We start from the raw sequence: 22,306 nt of genomic DNA on the forward strand, positions 1-22,306 counted from the left end.
TTCTCCTTTTACTATGATTAAATTTCATGCTTGAGAATCTGAACTCTCGTAATAGCCTTCATCCAAAATTATCTCAATTAGTCTTGTACTTGTCTTTAAATTAATTAATTTTGTATGATATACTAAAAAAGCATATAACATTAATGTTTTAGAATTGATGGCCACATTTTTATGTTCTCCTTTTTTCTAATATTTGCTTTGTGCCCAAGTTATTATTACTATTTATTACTAAATATAGATATATAGTTGTTTTGCTACTTATTTTGGGTGAATGCTTGTCCTTTATTCAATTTATAATATACAAAATGATTTAGGATTTTGTTGTATTAAATGGTGATTTATTTCATTCAAATATTTCTATTAGTTTTCTTTATTGTTGTTTATTAATTTATAAATTGATTTTAAGAAAACGAATATTGATGACTAACTTAAAAACTTTAATAACTAGGAATAAAAACTTTTTGTGCATATTTTCTGAATGAACGTTATATTTCATATTATCACATTTTGGATATCGATAATGCTGGAGGTCATTGAAAGAGCGAAATCTGTAACTTGTACGTAAGAACAAACTAAATTACTAATTTATCTTTTTATTCTTAAAAGAAAAATCCTTTAAATGCTCTAGACTTCCCATTGAGTCTTTATAAGAATGAATAACGGAAGCAAAAAAATGGGCAAAATGGAGCATAAAGAATCAAAGGGAATTAAAGTTACAAAGAATAAAAAGAAAAAAAATTATGAAATAAATCGACTGTCGAATAAGTAATTTTCATTGTACCATCTCAATGAATAATTTTTAAAGGAATAAAATTCCTAATTTTAAAGAAAAATTTTTGCATCTAATATTCGTTAAGTAAAATCATTTACCATTAAAAATAAAAGCAGGAAATTCAATTCAGTAGTTTAGAAAAACAATATAAATTGATACTTTATGACGAATTCAATTTCTGATAAACTTGATTGTTCTTTGAGTTGTAAGAAAATTGTGACAATTTTACAGTTTGATAAACGATAAAATTGTTGGAAGATTTCAGAAAAAAAGGTAATTTCATCGAATTTATTATCTTTTAAATGTGACTTAATATAAAATATAAAAAGTAAAATAATTTTATTCTATAAAAATTTAATACAATTTTATTCGTAAGTATAACTGGAGACTGTATTGATATTTTTAAAATTTCTGCAGTTTAGATTTGTAAATTATAAGCTTAAAAATCGCCAGCTTACTTCTTAAGTCTTCATTCAAATCTGAAAAAAGAAGAAAATGAAAATTAAACTTTCTTTCTTAACAGAATAAACCAATACGAAATTTTTAAAGAATTACAAACATTTATTATATACAATATAAATGTTTTTGGACATATGAAATTGCATAAATAGCTTTATAATTAACCAAAATATAAGTGATATTGAGCCAAAAAATAATACAGTTATTTCAATACACATATTTAATCTTTGTCACCTTGAATATGGTTTGGTGAATTCCCTAAGCCTAATTTCATTTTAGAGGGAGGATTAGAAAGTTTATTTATAAAAGAATTGTCACTCATTTGCAAAATGATCTGAAAAACACTAGCAATTTTTTCTTCAGTGAGAGAAAAAGATAAAAACTGAGAAATCAATCACATTTTTACAGACTGAAGAGGGTTTTCAGAAATAATCGTTTATCGTTTTTTTAAAAAAACACTCTCTGTCTATCCACATAGACTTTTTTTTCTCTCGATAAAAGTATTTATCTTATCATTTGATCAGCAAATTTGCTGTATCTAAAATAGAAAATGATTAAGGAAGTATTAAACTGTCAATTTTCCTCCAAAACACTAGAGAATCAACAGAATGTCTTCGGAGAGTGCCTTTCAAAGGACAAACGTTCCATTATCCATGAAAAAAAATGAATAGAGAAATTAATATTTTTAATAATAAACCTTAATATTTCTTATCACTTTTTTCAAAGCATGCTTTTGGATGTAGAAAGTTTCACAGTACTTCACTTAAGATGTTCTTTTAAGGTCCCTCATCCCTTGAATGCTTGCCGTGAATAATCTGCAATCTTTGAATTGTTAAGTTTATTAGTCAAAACATTACTTTCATTGAGTCAATAGTTTTGCCTTTATTTGTTAATTTTATTTTCAAAAATTACAGCATTATATCAATGCTTATATTCACCTTCTAACAATTTGGCACACATAACGAAATTGAGAATAAGATTTATTTTTTTAAATTTTGGCCATTTATTATCTTTATACACTTATCAATGTAGATGATGTTTTTTTTTCGTAAAGGTTATATTCTACTGTTCAGAAAGTTTTTGCTATTTCACGATAGCATAGTCAAATGACTCACTGAATTGGTATTAGAAACTTCTGAAATTAGATACTTTCTGAAAAGTGAGGTTTTCATCAATATTTGAGACCGTCAATAAAAGTTTAATTAAGCTTTTTTAATGCCACAGTTAGTTTTTCATGCATAAAATTGAATTTTTCTCATTTAAAGCTTCTTCCTAAAGTAAGAATATATGCATAGTTTAAAAAAGCAATATTGTGAGTAAACATAGTATAATTATTATATAAAATTTAAACTGGCGAATTGAATTCCGATGATTTGCAGTTAATGATAATTTGATAAAAAGGCTAATCTCAATTTTCCAGCTCATTTCCACAAATCAAACAGCATACAGACATGTGGTGTTAAAGTGAACTATTTATAAGCATTTGAAGCAAGCAATTTGACTGCGGTAGTCACCGTGCTATATTCACCTTAAGTTTACCTTTTTTTGAAGTGATTGGCTTTAACTTTTTCATCTGATTCTTAAAAAAGTTTTAGATTGAATTTAAAGTATGACTGCTTTTAGCAGACTTTACTGGATGACAAGTCTTGAAAAATGACGCAATTGAGGAACACACTTTTAAAATAAGATTAATTTCCACAATAAGTTTAGGACAGTTTAATCATAAATGGTTCTTTTGCCAATTAACTCCATCAAACTTGCAAGTTAACAGAAAATTCTAAATGGTAAATTTTTTAAGAACAAATCTTGATTTTTGAAATGGTTATTAACGGAAGATGACAAAGGGATTATCTACAAAAATGCTGAGGGAAAACTATCATGCAATTATTTGAATGTGCCATCATAAATCAACTCAAAATCCAATATCCACTCTCAGAAAGGAATTCTGTTTCCTGATGCAATTAGAAGAACGTTGCCCATTGAGAGCTGCAGCCCCTTACAAAACGATGAATCGATTAAATCGAGTAGGCAACTAGATAATTTGATTCTATTCATTGATCAGAAATGCCAAGATTTAGAAATCGTGAAGCACTGATAACCCTAAATCAGTTGTGCTTGGCTATCCAATGAAAATTGTTGAAGCTCGATTGCGATATCTATATCTGACTGAAATGACCTATCTATATAGTTCTGATTTGAGACCTTCAAATTACCATATGTTCTGCTCTTCCTAAAATTCAATGTAATGTAAAATATCTAGATTCTTTGGATGACTGTAACAGTTCTTTGAGCAGTTTTTCAGAAATTTCTAGAAATTTTCTATGAAAGTAAAATAATGATGAATAAATTCTAGAAACTTTATTAAACATAATAATGCTTGCATTATTGAAATAAATTTAACCATTAATAAAAATATATTTACATTTCACTCCAAGCAATTATTAAAGATTTTTAAAATGTTTTAACATTATAATTTGTGAAGTATTAAAGTAAAGATTCTGATTTGTAATGAAGCAAATAATATAATTTCAATACATCACTTGTGTTTAAGTCAATATTTCATATAATTAATGTTCAATTAATCTGCTTTATATAATTGATTTTTTTTACTTTATCCGATTGATAAATAATGTTGTTAATATCGTTTAATTTATTTTAAAACTTTTATTATTTAGATACATTTTTTGAAGAATATTTACTTACTTTCTATTGTCATCAGCATACCTGAAAAAGAAAAAAAATCGTATGTGTAATTTTTGTCATTTTATTTACATTTTATCAATTGCATTGTTTCTTTTATTTTAGTGAAATAAAATTAACATTAGATAAAAATGAGCAGATTTATTAAAATATTTCAGGAGCTTTTGGTATTTCTGAGCTCCAATATATGAAAAATAAAGCACATAACTGAATATTCCATAATTCAAATATGACGTCTTCAGAAATCTGTATTCTAAGTGGCATTGCTGTGTAGAAAAAAGGGAAATTGTGTGATGATTTTTTGTGATCAGGTTCTTATGATTCTGATCATAAAATAATGCTTTCTTGTATTGTATAATATAAGTATTGCCCATGGATATTCAGAAATCATGGTCGAATCCAAGAATTCACTGATATAAATGTTTATTTATAAGTCCAGAGGAATTTAAATCTCATTATTTTGGAAAAACTGACGACAAATCAAACAATGCTAAATTTACATATCCATATTACTGGTATACTTTGTTTCGAAGGTAACATATTCGAATTTCAAAATTTATCCATGTACAGTGATATACATTGATATACTAAAAAAAATTCAATTTCAGAAACTCATTAATATATTTGGTGATAAAAAGAGTTTTACAAAAACAAAGGAATTTTAAAAGTTACGGAATTCATTTATTTGCGAACATTAAATAATGTCGTTAGACAGAAAGGATTGAAAATAATTCTATTCATTTTTTGACATGATACCAGAATTTAAGTTAAGTAAAGTAGGGTAATAATTTTAATTTATGGTAATAATTTTAACTCTTAAAATGTTCTGTAAGTTTTGGTGAAATGTGCACAGAAAATGAGATAATGAGCAGAATATTAGTTTGAAAACTTTCCATAAGTTGCATTTCATTAATAAACGCAGCTGTGAATTGAAAATACTTTCTCACAGCAGTAAGTATAATTTCTGCTTAATGCTATGGATGATTTGAGCTGTTGGTGTGAGAAAATGATGTTTTACGCTACTGAAAACAGGATACCTTGTTTGTTAATGGACTCAAACATAGAAAGACATCAATTTGAATATTTTTAAGCAATTATGGCAATTAGTTCTTGTCTTTAGAAAATGTGCCACTACAATAATTACCATCTGGAAGCCTAAGCTGAAATTTCTCCTCGATTCGATATACGAAAAAAATCCTAATGTACATTCATATTTTCTGTGCAACAGCAACTCTTCAATTTCATTTGTTAACGAATCATTTTTTTTTGATATCTCAATGAATCAGCATTTAAAGTTTCGCAAATTTTCATAATATTGGAATACCAGTACTAGAATATATTTGTAAAACTTTTTTCTAGAATATACAAGTACAAATTACGAATTAATGTACTCATTTCCAAATGGCCACTTTTCATGATATATATCATATATATTGCATTTATTTCAAAAGCTGCAGTACTACATTCAGCAATGGCCAGATTCAAAGTATCTTTGTTAGCAAAACTCTTAAAATTTATCTTGTTTAAAATACAGAAATAAAAACTCCTCTACACACACACACACACACACAAGAAAAAAAAATGTCATAAATTGGCAGTTATTAGTAATGTAGATTTTAAAACATCAAGAAATGATTGTAGCACTGTAAGAAAAGAAAAAAGTATTTTCGGCGAGTCTGAAATATATTGCCTTCGTAAGGGTATAAAAAGAAATGAGAAGTTCATTTTCATGCTACTATTTACTCTATTTTCATAAAGTGTGGAACAATGTGAATATAAGAATGCTATGGAGAATATTAATATAGGGAGTCAGCAGCTTATGTTGAAATGTATTCGAAATGAGGAAACTGTAAATAAATTTTAAGATTCTAATTTTTTTTTAAATTCCAGTTATTAAAAATTTTCAGTATAAAAGTTGTTCATTCTGAGGAGTCAATATATTATAAATTTCATATATATATATATATCATTTTCCAACGTAAGGAAATTACAGAAAATTTAAAATTTTAGCATTTCTACTCTTTTTCTGAATAGCAATGAATCCTCTAAATTCCATGGTGTGATTCTCATTCTTCATATTACATATTCGCTAGTTCTAATCCAATCAAAAATTTTCCATCAGTCGTGATTAGATTTGAACCAATCACAATCTGTCGATATAATTCTTATTATCTTCAGGTCAATGAACTACAAAAACAGCACAAAATCATTCCTTAAGCTGCACCATGAAAATTTTTATAATATGTAGTATTTTTATTAGGGAATCCACTTAAACATTTAAAAAAATATTGTAGTATATCATTATTCAAAATTTTTACCTCGAAATCTATCTTATATGGGAATTTATTAAATTGTCGTTTACCTCACAGCAATTTTTAATTTTGCATTCCTGTATTTTAAGAAAATGCGCCAACATGTCTAAAAGAGAGCAGTCTCTCTCTTTTTTTTTAAAATGACGATTTCGGCAATCCATTCTTTTTCCTTTTCCTCGCTGGAAAAGGAAAATGAGGATGAGATGCTCGGCATAGTGGTTGGTCTCGCCATCCTGGAGTGCACATGAAAAGGTGGGGTGTCTGGCTCCCCCCATCGATGACGAACGTACTTCCTTAGAGAAGGGTTGTACCGTGTTCGGTGATGACCCGTAGGACTGGACCACTGTTCCTGCCAGTGTTGCTATTGCGGCGGTCCGGTCATTCAGTATTATTTATCTGTGTGCCTTCGGGCATGTCGGAGTGTCAGTGATATGACTATCCTTTTTTCCATTTCTTTTGAACTTCTAAGCATGACTTTTCCATAAGATGTGAAATACTAAGAGAAGATTTCAGATTATATTATATTCTATACCTTCGTATACCTTTTTTCTACTGCTTTCCAAGCAGTTTCTACGGTTTGGAGATTTTTTTTATTATGTACCCCGCGATTTTTTCGAACTAATTTTTTTTTCTTTTAAAATATCATTTAAATCATGTTGTTGTCAAATAGCATATAATAGCAATTCATTTTTTTTTCAAACCTTGCATCTAAACAGTGGTTGAAAATTCAGCAGTTTGAAAGTCCAAAAAGTGTTTTAAATGCAACAAATAACATCAAATCATTGCATTTTAAAATAAGGTTTAAATACCATTTAAGAATAAATAAAAAAATTTTATTTTATTAGCTCTTTTACGAGAAATTAGTGTTATAAAAACAATTATACTTGTTATAAAAAATAATTTGATCAATGATTTACGTTAATATTAGTATTTGTACATAGTTACTTACTGTTCACTGTATCCGACACATCTGCACAAAAAAGAAATACAATATACATGTTTTAATATAATAACATAATTTTTGGATTAATACAATATACTGAATTTTTTAATTAATACAATATACATAATTTTTGAATTAATATAATATACAAGAGTGTAAATGTTTTATAAAATAATATAACATGCAGTTTTGCATTAAAATAAAAAAACATTAAATGATTCATAAAACATTTCATTTTATCTCTATAATAACTATTTAAGAAATGAATAATTAAGTATACTATTTCATTTATTAAAATACAAATTACAATATTTTTCATTGTGAATATTTTTAAAATTACAAACATATTGTGGACAATTTTTATAAAACCAAAACGTAATAGACTATATAAATAAACTGAGCATGATAAAATGTAAAGACTAGACAGTTTAAAGTTCATGTTTTCATTTCTTTTTTATACTAAATAAATACTTAAGAAATAGAAAAAAAATTCTAATAATTAAAAAAAAAAAAGAAAATAAATAAATATTTTGGTAAGTAATTTTATTTTATATTTCGAAAATATGTATATGACATCTTAAAAAAAAATGGTTTTTAAACCAAAAAATTCTGCAAACACCTTTTCTAGCGTTTAACATTTCAAATTCAAAGCATTTATTTTAAATTAACATAATTCATTCCAAAAAAATTCTGCAAACACCTTTTCTAACGTTTAACATTCCAAATTCAAAGCATTTACTTTAAATTCATATAATTCGTTCTAATTCTTTTATACATATGTACACTTTTTTTAATTTTTAATATATACAGAAAATAAGCATTAATTTCTAATTATTAAAAAAATTTTAAAAAGCATTTTTGAAACGAAGCATAGGTTAATGATTCATCGAATATCGTGAAACTTTTCTGATTCAACAGCAAATTTATTTATTCAGTCATTCTTTCAGTATTTATTAATTCCTTTATAATTTGTCTCATTTATAATTAATTGATAATTTATTTCAGAAAAGATTTCAACTAATGCAGAAGATATTTCTTTTAAATTCTAAGAAAAGAAAAAAAAGCATCTTTTGCCATAGATTAGACTGTCATAGATTTGAAATATATTAATAGAATTCAACTGTTCATACTTTAAATAAATGGACGAATTTTATTATGAATCAAGTCTTACAAACATTGCAATTATCTATTGAAAGATTATGAAGCATAAATATTGAATTTTTAAAAATAGATAGATAATTTATTAGAAATATTTATGGATAAATGTTAAGTTTTAAAACTTGTTTTAATGCTTTATTATAAATAAAAAATGTCATAAAAAATATAAAATAAAATAATAATAATATAGAAAGTAATAAAAATAAATAAAAATTTTAAAAAAAAAATATATAACAAAAAATTTTGTAATTAGTTTACCAGAATCATCTGTAAATTGTATAATAAATATTATTTCACCGATTTTATTCTGAAATATCAATTATTGCAATATTTACAGTTATAATATAGTTTCAGCATTTACAATCATATACAGTTAACTTAAAATCATATGCAAATTGTTCACTAAAATATAATTTAATATTTTTATATAACATTCTTCCATTCTTGAAAACTTTAAATGTCGTGTTTATCAACTTTAAAGTCACATAAATTTTTTACAATTACAAAACAGAATCTTTGTGACAAACATGCTATTTATAAATAAATTCTCATTATCGCAGCAACTGAAGTAACTCTTTCCAAATTCAATTTCAAATTATATTATCATTTAACATCCTAACAGTGTTATTAATCCAATTTTTGCAAACTGATAATCATAGGCCTTTTTTAAATTCGAAATTGAATTATATAGGATTGTAGAATCCTTATTATTCCTTTAATGCAATTTTATATTTCAATAAACATAGGAAATTTTCGGAATTCAAATTTCAAAAATACGTGAAAACTAAAATTTTGAATGAATATCTAATAATTTATTTACATTCGAAATCGATTGATGCACAAAATTGACATTTTTTCAATATTTTTCAATTAGTTTTGTTTTTGATTTGATAATTACCCACAAATTTTCGAACGCGAAGAAGTTATATAATGTGTGATAGTAGTACTTTAACTAATTACCCCAATAATCAAGCTCAATTCGTTTACTTAAAAAAAAAAATTAGAAAAAAATCATATGTGAATGAATTATCGACGGAAGAGAAAATTGCTTCTTTATTACTGATAAATATTAAAAAATCACATTGAAAATAAGCATATAGTCAGAAGAATTCAAAATATCACTAGGATGGATGAATTCATATAGCTGTATGGATTGTTCCTTATATATAAAGAATGCACATTCTTTAAAAAAACATAACCGTAAACAAAAAGAATTGCGCCTGAAAATAAATCGTAAGCTCTAATGCTCCTTTAGTTTCAATGTTAGTTCTGACGCTGCTTACAAACTTGAATATAAATCTAAAATGTTTTGTAAATATATTTTTAAATGCTGAGTTATGTTTCTTTTTTTATTCTGCAAAATTAAATACAAATAAGATCAAAATAAATTTTTGATCAAAATCTCTTATTTAAAATTTTTATAACTTACCGATTCTCCTAGCCAGGTTAGCTAGAAAAGAAAATAATTTAAATAAAGAGTTTTTAGTATAAAAATTATCTTCCTAAAAAATCTTGCTAATCAAATTTATTAAATCAAATGCCTTTATTATAGAAAAAGCAAGGAGAAAATTAAGGATTAATATATTAGCCTTCGACTGGATGTATAAGGACTATGTATTTAAGATCTTTTGTCGCATGAGCCAACCTCAGCCTCATAGTACATTCAAAGCAATTTTGAAAACTAATATTGATAGTTCATAATATTAAAATTTATTTTAATTTTTAATGAATTAATGGATTTAATAGTTAATTAATTGAGGAATTCCTAATTTATTTAGTTAATTACAATAAATTGTCTAACATACTTGATTTAAAATTTTGAATTTGGTAATATGCTAGAAATATGTTATTTCAGTTTAACTAATTAAATTGTCATTTTGAAATTTTTTAAATTACCGTAAGCATTATAGCTTCAGTTATTAAATTTCCTGGAACAACAATTTTCTGTCGCATTCATTACAACTCTTCTGTGCATCTATCATTTATTTTAATTGTAACAATAAAATTAATAAAATATTTAACACATAAATATATTTTATAGTTTCTGATAAACTTGGTTTTCCACGGAATAAAAATACTCCCATGCTTATTTTTTTTAAAATTAATTTTTTTTTTTCATTTACAAGTCGCATCAATAACTAAACTGTGTAACTTTTCGAAAATATATAACTTTCGACAATCAGTTTTTAAGTAATTAGTCAACAGTTTAATCAACAAAAGTTCACCAAAAATCTGTTAATTATTAATAGTTTTGAAGGTTGATGCATAATTTAACTAAGCATTTCAAATAGCTTCTTAACAATGTATATAGAATACAATGTTTTATATATAATATTTTTATTCAATAAGAAAGGTAATACTAAAAATAAAATAATCTACATAGAAATATGGTTTTTAATAATTAATAAATCAATCATTTAATTAATTATAACAAAACCCTCACTTAAAATTATCTTTATGTAGCATTTGAAAAATATTATTTGGAAGAATATTACCCAGAATATTAAATTACTATAGTTCAGGTCAAACTACTACATATAAATCAGCACTTTCTATATATATATAAGCTTTTCTTTGAATCCAATTGTAATTTGATATTTCAAATAATTTAAAATTTGTGATTGCAATATTTTGCTATTATTAAAAGTATTTTTGATTCAAAAATATATTAGTTTATTTTTTGAAGCGCGAATGAAACGCAATGTCGATTTAAAAAATTAAAACGATATATTTTTTTTAATCTTGAGCGGAAATATTTGAAAGAAAATGAAAAGAGTGCATGAGTGTTCTATGTGGCACTGTCATATTCTTTTACAAGTATTATTATAAAAATAAAGTTATTAACATTTTTTTAACGGAAAATAAAAATCAAGAAAATAAAACCATGCTCCAAAAATTTAGTATTTTTCTAGCTAAGGAACAAAAAAAATTTGTATATATATATATATATATATTTAAGAAATAATGGATGCGAATTTAATATTTTAAAGTAGTTTCATAATTTTGAGAAAATGTACTTAGATTTTTAAAAGAAAGAAGGATTGTTTTTTTTTTCTAAATGCTTACTCTTACTCTTAATTTTCATTTCTTATTTAACATATTAATTTCCCTAAATCAATTAGATTTAGGGTAAGATGTTTGCGTGTTTCACTTTTAAAATAATTTTAACCTACAACTGACAGCAGATAATGTTTTGTTTGAGAGACTTTTATAACATTTTTGCAATTAGTCATAGTTTTCAATTTATGAAATCAAAAGTTGTTTTGAAAAAAAAAATTTGCATATATTTAAAATTTCTGAAAGTAATATTATAATTTCAATATTTTTAATTTCACTATCAAAACTGAAATTTGTGAATTTTATCTTACTGATCGGGTAATTTAATTTTCTTAATAATAATATAATTATAAATCGGATTCATTTTAATATTCTGACGAAATGAATATTATTTGTTATTTTAAATATTTTAGAAATCAATATTTTACAACATCTTTAGAAATAATTTTTGATTACAATTTTATATTAAATAGAAATATTTAAAATAAAAGAAACATTTAGAAACATTAGAATAGAAACACAATAGAAACATTTCTTACCCACATACATATATGAAATTTCATGTTAACATTTGACTGCGAATGCATTTTTTTTTAAATACGATATAGAAAAAGAATATATGAAAGACTTTAAATGCTTACCCAGTAGGTTATTCATAATGCCTGTGAACAAAAAACAAAATTTACATGAAGTTAAGAAAATTCTTCTTTTTCAAAGATTAAACAAAATCTCGTTTCTTTAATACACGAGATTAGCAATAAGCTTCAATCATTTAAAAGCAAAAATAGTCATATCTGATTGGAGATTTGCCCTTTTGTGTACCCACTCAATTATTATATATCTTCTTGCTACATTCTTGCAACACCCATACTGTAACCGAAGAGTTTGTACCTTTATATATTATGCGGAGTTATTCCATGTTTGCATTCTGCTTTTTTTGCGGAATTTTCTTGCTATGATATGGGACTGTGCACTTTAGCATATTATGCAAAATGTTCCAATTTTTGTTTTCTACATTCTATGGAGTATTCATTCTGAGAATGGAATCTCTAGACCTTTTCTTATAAAGTGTAATTGTTCCGTTTTCTACATTCTCACAGAATGTCCATGGTAAGATCTGAAATTCTACATCCCTGGATAACATGTACAATTATTCTATCGCTATCATCCACCTTCTTCGAGAGTGCATATGCTTTACTTCACAATGTCAAATATGTTTTTCGCGTACCATATCCTCACTTATGTGGGCTCCGGGAAATTTCTTGTACTAATTTAATTTTCTTATGAGATTTTATAATTTTTTTTAAAAAGTTAGGCATTATTTATAACTATGCAAACCTACATTCGTGAAGCAAAAACTATTACACATGCTGTACAATAATAAGGAAAGATTAAGACTGGGCCTAAATTAACCAACTTCCACACGTAGTTACTTCTTAGATAGATGTTTACTCAAAAATAGATTCTCAACATTTTCCTCGATAAATTTGGAACTTATTATTAAAACAAATTTTATGCTTATATCACTTTAGATTTAGAAAAAGCTCTTAACTTGTACTAATTTTCTTTTCAAACATTTTTTGTATAATTTAAAACACTCGTAAAAATATTTCTCACTGTTGTTGCTATCCATACACAAACATGCCATTTGCAGTAATATTACAAACTTTCTGATATATCTTTATCGTACTTTTAATTATATTTAAAATATTATCAATGTAGATGAATTGGATAAGTCCTTATTATGCTAAGTTGTTTTGGAAAAGGATTCAAACCCCGCTTATATTTTTAAAAATGAACTATTTAACATAGTCCTACATATTAAACGAATCAGGTTTTCCCCTCTTTTTTATTGATTTTTCTATAGTTGAATTATAAAGCTTTTTCTCCAAAAATTGTCGTCTTTTTAAACATTAAAAATACCAACTTTTAGAGAAATAATAAGAAATTTCATAAGAAAATAGGAAAATGCTATGTTCAAGATGATTTTGAAAAGTTTATTTTTCTCTTTTTTAATACTATAAATTAGGTAACCTTTAAGTTTTCACTTTGAAAGTGCTACTAACTATAAAGAAACTTAGCTTCAGTTATTGGTTACTCAAAACTCATCTTCTTTGGGATACTGATAAGAAATCAATCTCTAATATTTCAAATTCTAATTTTATATACTCAATAGTTTTTATGGAAGTTATTAAAACGGTTTCTTATTTCTGATTTTCTGTGTTGTTCAAGTATTTGTTTGCTACTACGAAAAAATTTCTATTTTGATAGAAAGCTATTTATACAAAATTAGACAATTTTTTTAGCCCTTATACTGAGAACAGATATGATCCAACATTTAATGGCATATTGTTGTGTCCAAAATGATGATAAGACACCATGATAATTTCAGCTTTGAAATCCAAAAATCATGACACTTCGACAACATATTATAAATTCAAATTAAAATTAGATTCTACTAAATATTATACATTTCTGTAAAATTCCAAAACATATTTTTGAATATCAAATCGTTTTTTTTTTCCGTTAACAGAACTTCAAACAAAAATTGTCATATCCTTTCGACTAAGCTACAAAATCCTGTTTCAGAGATGGCTTATTTAGTGCAGAAACCTGTCTCAAAAGAAAAAAAAAATACGCCCATATTTGAGTTAGTTGGAGATAAAATTGCGTTAAAGAAAGTATGATTCAAATCATTTGAGTCGATGCCAAATACGAAATTATAAAATAAGCAAAATTGCATCACGTGATTAAAATTCTAAATAAAATATCATTTCGTTGCAATTAAGAAATTTCACAATGAATAGTCATATATTTTCAAAAAAAAAAAAAAAAATCCCAGCATTAATAATCTGAATAATTTTTAGTGTAATTTAAGAATAAATGTGAAAATAAATTTTGTAACTCAACATAAATTATAATGTATATTTATAACAGAATAATGTAATTCACTGTTTAAAGTAGTGACCAAAAAAATCATTAAATTACTCACCATTAATATTTCCATACATATCTATAGGAAAATAATAAAATAACAAAATTAATCCAATTCAAGCAAATCAATGTATTTATCATAATAATTAATGCAAATTTTGTTCTCTGATTCTCCATTATTATAAAAGTATCAGTGAAATTAGTTTTGACAAAGAAATCTAAAAAAAGTTCTGCATCACTTTGTATGCCGCCATAAATTGGTCAATATATTTATTTAAAAAGTCTATTCTCAGTGATTCAGTTTAAATTATTTGACTTTGTTCGGACTGAATTTTTTTGAAAAACGTTCGAAAATAGTTTTATTTTTGAACATTTTCAAAACAGTTTTGAAAAAAAAAAAATCTATGAAATCAAAATAAGCCAGTTAAGTGGAAAAGTTTTTTATTGAAGAAAAAGGCTTTTTGATGTTAAAATGAAGTGCAAAGTGTTAAAATCAAGCTCAAAAATGAAGTGAAGTGAAGTGTTAAAATCAAGCTCAAAAATGAAGTGAAGTGAAGTGTTAAAATCAAGCTCAAAAATGAAGTGAAGTGAAGTGTTAAAATCAAGCTCAAAACTCTTCTAGTTTAGAGTTTGATTTGTTTAAAAGTTTTACTGATATCAAGAAATATATTATCTAACTCCTGAACTAAAACTTAAGATATATTTCAATCCATTCTTTAAATATTCGGATTCGATTGATAAATAACACGAAATTTCTCATTTTTTTTTTACATTGTGAAACACTAAAACTGCTATAAATTTTTTTTAAATGATTCTTCTAGATAATGTAATTCTATATTACATATTCTCTATTCTGTAACTAAAAAAATTTTGAGAAATCATTACATTAAATTTGAATTTAAAAGAATATGTAGTAGATTTTAATTTATGAGGGTTTTTGTAATAAAATTCTATCAAAGATTAGAATGTGTGAAAATAGCATTTAAAGATGTAAAATAGCATTAAAATGTATGTAACTACTAACATAAAAATTAGTGTAATTTCCCAAAAGATAATTTCTTTGGGAAGGTATAAGATCTGACAATTTTATAAACGTTTGAATTATTTAGAATAACATGCGAATTAGACACTATTAGAATTTTTTTGAAGGGTTTTTATAAAGAGGATTGAACAGTTATATTTTAGCTTTCTCGCATATATAACGCATTTAGATACTTTGAAAAATTTTCGTAAATACTTTTTTTGTCATGTAGCATTTATATTTTTTTTTCTGAAAAATTACGGCCCGTAATTTTTTTTTCAAATTAATATTTTGCATAATTTTTTTTAATATTAAAGAAAATAATTTGAGAAAAAAATTGGGAAACTTTATCAACATTTTAAAAAACTGTTCTCAAATATACCATTTTGTTTATTATTTAGTTTTATTTTAGTTTACATGTATATGTAGTTTTAAATTCATTTATTAGTTACATTACAAACCGTATTTCTTATGTTTGCAATTCATTATAACAGATAATTTTTTCCAAGTGATATTTGAGAAATCATATTTTAAGTTGAAATTGTGGAAAGAGAAAGACCTAGTGAGATCTTATCTCCGCATTTTGTTTTGACAACCATAAGACTTTTATTTTCATTTTTTATTAGGTTTTACAGTATATTAAATTTTAAAAAGGCAATGATTCAATTTATTGTGATATAGATGTAACAAAAAGAAACTCGGAAAAGTTTCATTTTTCCAATTTTTAATAAATAATGCATCTTTCAGAAATTTAGTTGTTAATTAGTATTTTAATTTAGTATAATTCTTAGAGAAAATGCATAGCTCCCAAACACCAAAGTTTGAAAATATTGATGAGTTTTCAAGTCCAAATTGATCTTATGATTAACTTTACAAGCTATTTTAACTAATTATTAACCTTATAATCAGTAAGCATTATAAATTTTATAATTACATAAATTAATCATTAACTTTATAATCAATGCTACTTAGTAATGATTTAATTATTAAATAATAATGAATAACTTGAAATGCACAAAATTAGAGTATTGTGTTTCTTTCAAGTATTATAATTCTACTAAATCTTTTCTAATTCATGACTTAATTTTTATAATTCTATCAATTATTACAAACCTTATAATAAAGCATCTTATTTTTTTATGTACAACATTAATGTCAAAATTTATCGACAATATAATGGATCGTGGTGACATATAAAGTTCTATTAATTCTTCCTTAGCAAAGAACGCTTAAAGTCAAGAATTTATTTGAGAACGTATTGATAAAATTATTTTATTTGAACAAATTTTTATTATTTAATTATTTTTTTTAAAAAAAATACATCTCAACATACATATATATGACTTATTTTACATTTCACGATGTTATCTTATTATTTAGAAACAATTATTTTCTTCCATATATATTTCAAAATTTTATTTTCATATGAAAGTAATCAAACTTTCCACAAGCACTTAAATTAAAAATAATTTTCATTGTTAAATATTCAATGAGATTGGTGTAAAACTCGATATTTTTAATTTCTCGTTTGGTGTTTTTGAAATCAAATGGCTACAACTTTTAAACTTCAAAAGAATTTTGAAATGCATTCTGCTCTTGAATTTCTGATGTTTTTTAAATTTTTTATCATTTATTTATCGAAATTTTAATGTTTCAATGATTGATTACATTAAAACATTAAATTCATTATGTGCCTATAGTGTTTGTTTTTTACATTAAAGTTGCTGGATTTTTAAAGCCTTCTGCTTTTTTAACGCTTTTTCAGTTCCGACTTCACAATTTTTTAATTTTTAATGCGTTTTTATAGCTTTAGATTAATCGCATATATTTATTAACTAATATATTTCATGAAGTTTTTTTGCCATTACATATAAGTTTGCTAATTCTTTATTTATAGTTTTACATATGTGTGTATGTTCACTGTTAATTTTTTAAGGTTATCAGTAAATGGAGGAGTATTTATAGGGTATTTATATATTTTTAATAAATAAATGGATAATAATTATTTCTTAAATTAAAGCATTCAATGAAAAATGTTATAGTATTTCCTAGTATCTTTTTTGTAGTGTATGATTAGCTGATCTTAAATAATTTATTATATATCTGTCTTTTGATATCATAAAAAATAAATCTGACAATCGTGTATAAAATCAAAAAATTTGATTAGGAACGGCATTATTATTGAATTAAGTTTATCAGCTTCTTGAAATATTTTGAAAAATTAATAAATAAAAAGGTAAAAGCAATTTTAATATATTCAAATATAACTTACTGCAGCCACCTGGAAATTGAAATAAAATAAACAATAAGTATTTGAAATAAATTATTATATATTAAGTTTTATATAATAATTTTAGAATAAAATATTAAGTTTTGATGTTTTATAAGTAATAATAAGTAAGAAATTTGTAAGTAAAATTTTAATATAAGATAAGTAACAGTTTTTAATAAAGTATATCTCAAATATTATATATATCTAAAGTATATCTATATAAAGTATATCTCAAATATTATACTTATATTATATATATCTTATTTTATATTTTATGGGGATATCTTATTATTTAGAAATAATTACTTTCTTTCAGATACGTTTTAAAATTTTACTTTCATATGAATGTTATCAAACTTTCTACAAGTATTTAAATAAAAAATATTCTTTTCATTGTTCAAATATAAAATAGACATCGAACTCGTTAGCATGTTTAATACCCTTTTTTTAATATATATCATAATGTTCAATTTCCTTCTAATTCATTTTAAAAATTTAAATGATCCTTCTTTAAAATAATTAAAATTATCATAATCATTTGAAAAATAATTTTATTTTTCAATATTATAAAATAGATATTCTTAGAAAACGGTCCGGCTATTTAGAAATTAATATAATCTCCATAGAAAGTGTTTTTTAATTATGAGTTTCTTACTTTTAATAGTGTCTCGTCTATTTTAATTAAAAAATTAAATTTTTATGGAATTTAATGAAAAATTCTCATTACCTCCATTCTGAGCTACTGAGTAGCTCACCGTAAGTAGCAGCGCAAGAAAGGAGACACGATTCAGCATGAACATTTTGCAAAATTGTTCATGCAAAGAGATCTAAAAAAACTCCTTTGGAGGAGTTTTTATACCCCATTCTAATGATTAATTCTATTTTAACACCTGCACAAAATCGTCGATTGCATTTATTGCCCCAGCTCTCTCCTTTCAAATACCACCTTAATTTGCATTTATAACGCAGGTGGATCGGTCTTATCTAAAAAGCGGGAATAATTTTGAGTTCCTAACAATCATCTGCTTCAGAAAGAAACCGAAGAACAATCACTGAATAAATAATACAATTTAGATGGTTTCAATAACATTTATGGGTATTCGATGGTATGATATATTTTATGGACGGTTTTTGAAAAAAAGAAGCACGTTTAATACCGGTTACGTGGCAGCATATTTGCTTTACATAAAAATAATAATGTCGTAGATAACCCATATAATTAATCACATGAAATTCAGCTTAGAAAATATTCAGTGATTGTATAATATCCTTTTTTTTTTCTTCATTAATTGGGTTAAAGCGATGAAATATACTTTCTTAAGCAAACGTAAGTAAAGTGTAATATAATAATCTCAAGGAAATGATTTTTTTATCCTAATGTCATTTCTGTGGTATCACTTAAATCAAGATCAGAGATGGAATCATTGAATCAGAATCATTTATCAGAGATTGAATTGAAATGAATTGATTTTATGTAATAATCCTAATTTTAAACTCATTTTTTATGAAAAATTTACAACACTGTAACTTGAACCCATTATATTTCTCTTGTAATTGCATCGCAAAGATGACGTTGAAATCTTGTTGGTGAATACGAAATTGATTTAAATAAGATTAATCGTCTTTTTTTTTTTTTTTTTTCAAAATACATTTTTCAAGAATAATATTTTTTTCAAATGCGATATCTAACACTCCATTTTAAAAAAGTAATGTCTAGAAATGTCTAGGTTTGAAACGCTGGTATATTATTGAAGTTGATATTTATATTAGATCAAGAAAATCTTAATCAACTCACTCGCATAGAAACGTGCATACAAAATTTACTCACTATTATAACATCGAAAATCATGTTAATTACTTTAATTCCTATTAGGTTAAAAACTCCACAATCAATTTACTCTCATACAAATGTGCTTACAAAACTTACTCACTATTATGGCATCGAAATTCATGTGGATTACTTTTGATTCATATTAGGTTAAGGAAACCACAGCCAACTACTCGCACACAAACACACATATAAAAAAACTAATTATTGCTTTAATACTTATATTTTTAAATATTCTTCAGATTATTAAAAGGTAAAGTTAGACTCAGTATGATACTTTTTTTTTCCTAACTTTATCCTGGAAACGTAGAAGAAAAATTGAAAGTACTATAATGAGATGAATATAAAGGCAGTTTATTGGCAAAAAAAAATAATAAAAATTATTAATTAAGAAGATAAATTATGTATATTTAACACTAGTCATTATAATTTAAACATTTTCTCACTTACGAAATTTATTTAAAGAAAGTATTAGAAATGTCAAAAAATTAAAACTTTGGTTTTTGTCAAAGTTTCACACTACAGCGAGTTCGAAAAAAACTTAATTATATCAGCCTAATTATCTGCAAAAGCGATAATTCGTAATCGATATATTGTCTTTATACCAAAATCTAAGAAAAGTTTTTACAATATCCACTAACGGAAAATATGCTTGAATCCGTGTGTATCTTAGTCCGTTTGTGTGTTGCGTATAAAATTATATTGATTAGAAAGGGTTAGAAGTTTAGGACAAAAATGTGAACAAATATCAAATTTGGGAAGACCTGTCAAAGTAAAGAGATATTTTTCAAAAAATAAATGCACACTCCTTTCTGTTTACTATACGACAAAATCCAATCCAAATTACACCACATAATAAGTAATAAACTCCGCTAAAATACTTGGTGCTTATTCTGTTAATATATTATTCCAATATATAATATTCTTTTACATTAATTTTCCTGTTTCTGATCTATATTTGGCTTCTTTTTTTCCTTCTTCGTATGAAAATTAATGTCTGTACAATGTCTGTGCTTCGGAAGCTGCCGCATAAATTTTTGGCGTTTCATAGACAGCTGTATCAAACGTACAGCCATGTGAGTCGAGAAATGTATGTTTTGGATTATATTTTTGATTCTCTGTTTCAAATTGGCAAATGGCGTATTGTTAAATATGGTATCAATATACTCTTTAAAAGACAATGATGCAGCATTACCTTTGAATTCTTTCAATGAAAGCTAGTTTTTATACTTCAGAAGTGGTCGCATAAATTTTTGGCTCTTTATAGATGACTGCATTAAGCCTATATCCATATGAGTCGAGAAATGGATGTTCTCTAAATGACAAGGATGCAGCGTTGCCTTTGAATTCTTTCAACGAAAGCTAGTGTCTATACTTCAGAAGTTGTCGCATAAAATTTGGCGCTTCATAGATGGCTGCATCAAACCTATACCCATATGAGTCGAGAAATAGATGTCTCGGATTATGCTTTTGATCTCTGTTTCAAATTGGCAAATGGTGTATTGTTAAATATGGTGTTAATGTACTCTCTAAAAGACAATGATGCAGCGTTGCCTTTGAATTCTTTCAATGAAAGCTAGTGTCTATACTTCAGAAGTTGTCGCATAAATTTATGGCACTTCATAGACGGCTGCATCAAATCTACAGCCATGTGAGCCGAGAAATGGATGCCTCGGATTATGCTTTTGATCTCTGTTTCAAATTGGCAAATGGTGTATTGTTAAATATGGTGTTAATGTACTCTCTAAAAGACAATGATGCAGCGTTGCCTTTGAATTCTTTCAATGAAAGCTAGTGTCTATACTTCAGAAGTTGTCGCATAAAATTTGGCGCTTCATAGATGGCTGCATCAAACCTATACCCATATGAGTCGAGAAATAGATGTCTCGGATTATGCTTTTGATCTCTGTTTCAAATTGGCAAATGGTGTATTGTTAAATATGGTGTTAATGTACTCTCTAAAAGACAATGATGCAGCGTTGCCTTTGAATTCTTTCAATGAAAGCTAGTGTCTATACTTCAGAAGTTGTCGCATAAATTTATGGCACTTCATAGACGGCTGCATCAAATCTACACCCATGTGAGCCGAGAAATGGATGCCTCGGATTATGCTTTTGATCTCTGTTTCAAATTGGCAAATGGTGTATTGTTAAATATGGTGTTAATGTACTCTCTAAAAGACAATGATGCAGCGTTGCCTTTGAATTCTTTCAATGAAAGCTAGTGTCTATACTTCAGAAGTTGTCGCATAAAATTTGGCGCTTCATAGATGGCTGCATCAAACCTATACCCATATGAGTCGAGAAATAGATGTCTCGGATTATGCTTTTGATCTCTGTTTCAAATTGGCAAATGGTGTATTGTTAAATATGGTGTTAATGTACTCTCTAAAAGACAATGATGCAGCGTTGCCTTTGAATTCTTTCAATGAAAGCTAGTGTCTATACTTCAGAAGTTGTCGCATAAATTTATGGCACTTCATAGACGGCTGCATCAAATCTACACCCATGTGAGCCGAGAAATGGATGCCTCGGATTATGCTTTTGATCTCTGTTTCAAATTGGCAAATGGTGTATTGTTAAATATGGTGTTAATGTACTCTCTAAAAGACAATGATGCAGCGTTGCCTTTGAATTCTTTCAATGAAAGCTAGTGTCTATACTTCAGAAGTTGTCGCATAAATTTATGGCACTTCATAGACGGCTGCATCAAATCTACACCCATGTGAGCCGAGAAATGGATGCCTTGGATTATACTTTTGATTTATATTTCAGTTGAGCAGGTGGTGCAGTCTTAAATGTGGTCTGAAAGACAGGGATGCAACATGGCCTTATAGAAACAGCCTATCAG

The 22,306-nt window shown here is 25.7% G+C and overlaps 1 protein-coding gene across 5 annotated transcripts in view; it reads right to left on the reverse strand.

Moving 5' to 3' along the window:
* Window positions 1-18,427, reverse strand: part of LOC129988989 (keratin, type II cytoskeletal 2 epidermal-like) — a 48,593-nt gene extending 30,166 nt beyond the window's left edge. For all 5 annotated transcript variants that reach the window (XM_056097289.1, XM_056097286.1, XM_056097288.1 and 2 more), the window contains exons 1-7: window positions 18,356-18,427; window positions 14,394-14,414; window positions 12,043-12,063; window positions 9,774-9,794; window positions 7,193-7,213; window positions 3,935-3,955; window positions 1,231-1,251 (exon numbers count right to left, since the gene is read on the reverse strand). In XM_056097289.1, coding sequence (XP_055953264.1) covers window positions 1,231-1,251; window positions 3,935-3,955; window positions 7,193-7,213; window positions 9,774-9,794; window positions 12,043-12,063; window positions 14,394-14,414; window positions 18,356-18,422 — 193 coding nt within the window. In that variant the 5' untranslated portion in view covers window positions 18,423-18,427. The remainder of the gene's footprint in view (window positions 1-1,230; window positions 1,252-3,934; window positions 3,956-7,192; window positions 7,214-9,773; window positions 9,795-12,042; window positions 12,064-14,393; window positions 14,415-18,355) is intronic.
* Between the last annotated feature and the right edge of the window lie 3,879 nt (window positions 18,428-22,306).

Source organism: Argiope bruennichi, chromosome 10, assembly GCF_947563725.1.
Source record: "Argiope bruennichi chromosome 10, qqArgBrue1.1, whole genome shotgun sequence".
NCBI classification, from domain to species: domain Eukaryota; kingdom Metazoa; phylum Arthropoda; class Arachnida; order Araneae; family Araneidae; genus Argiope; species Argiope bruennichi.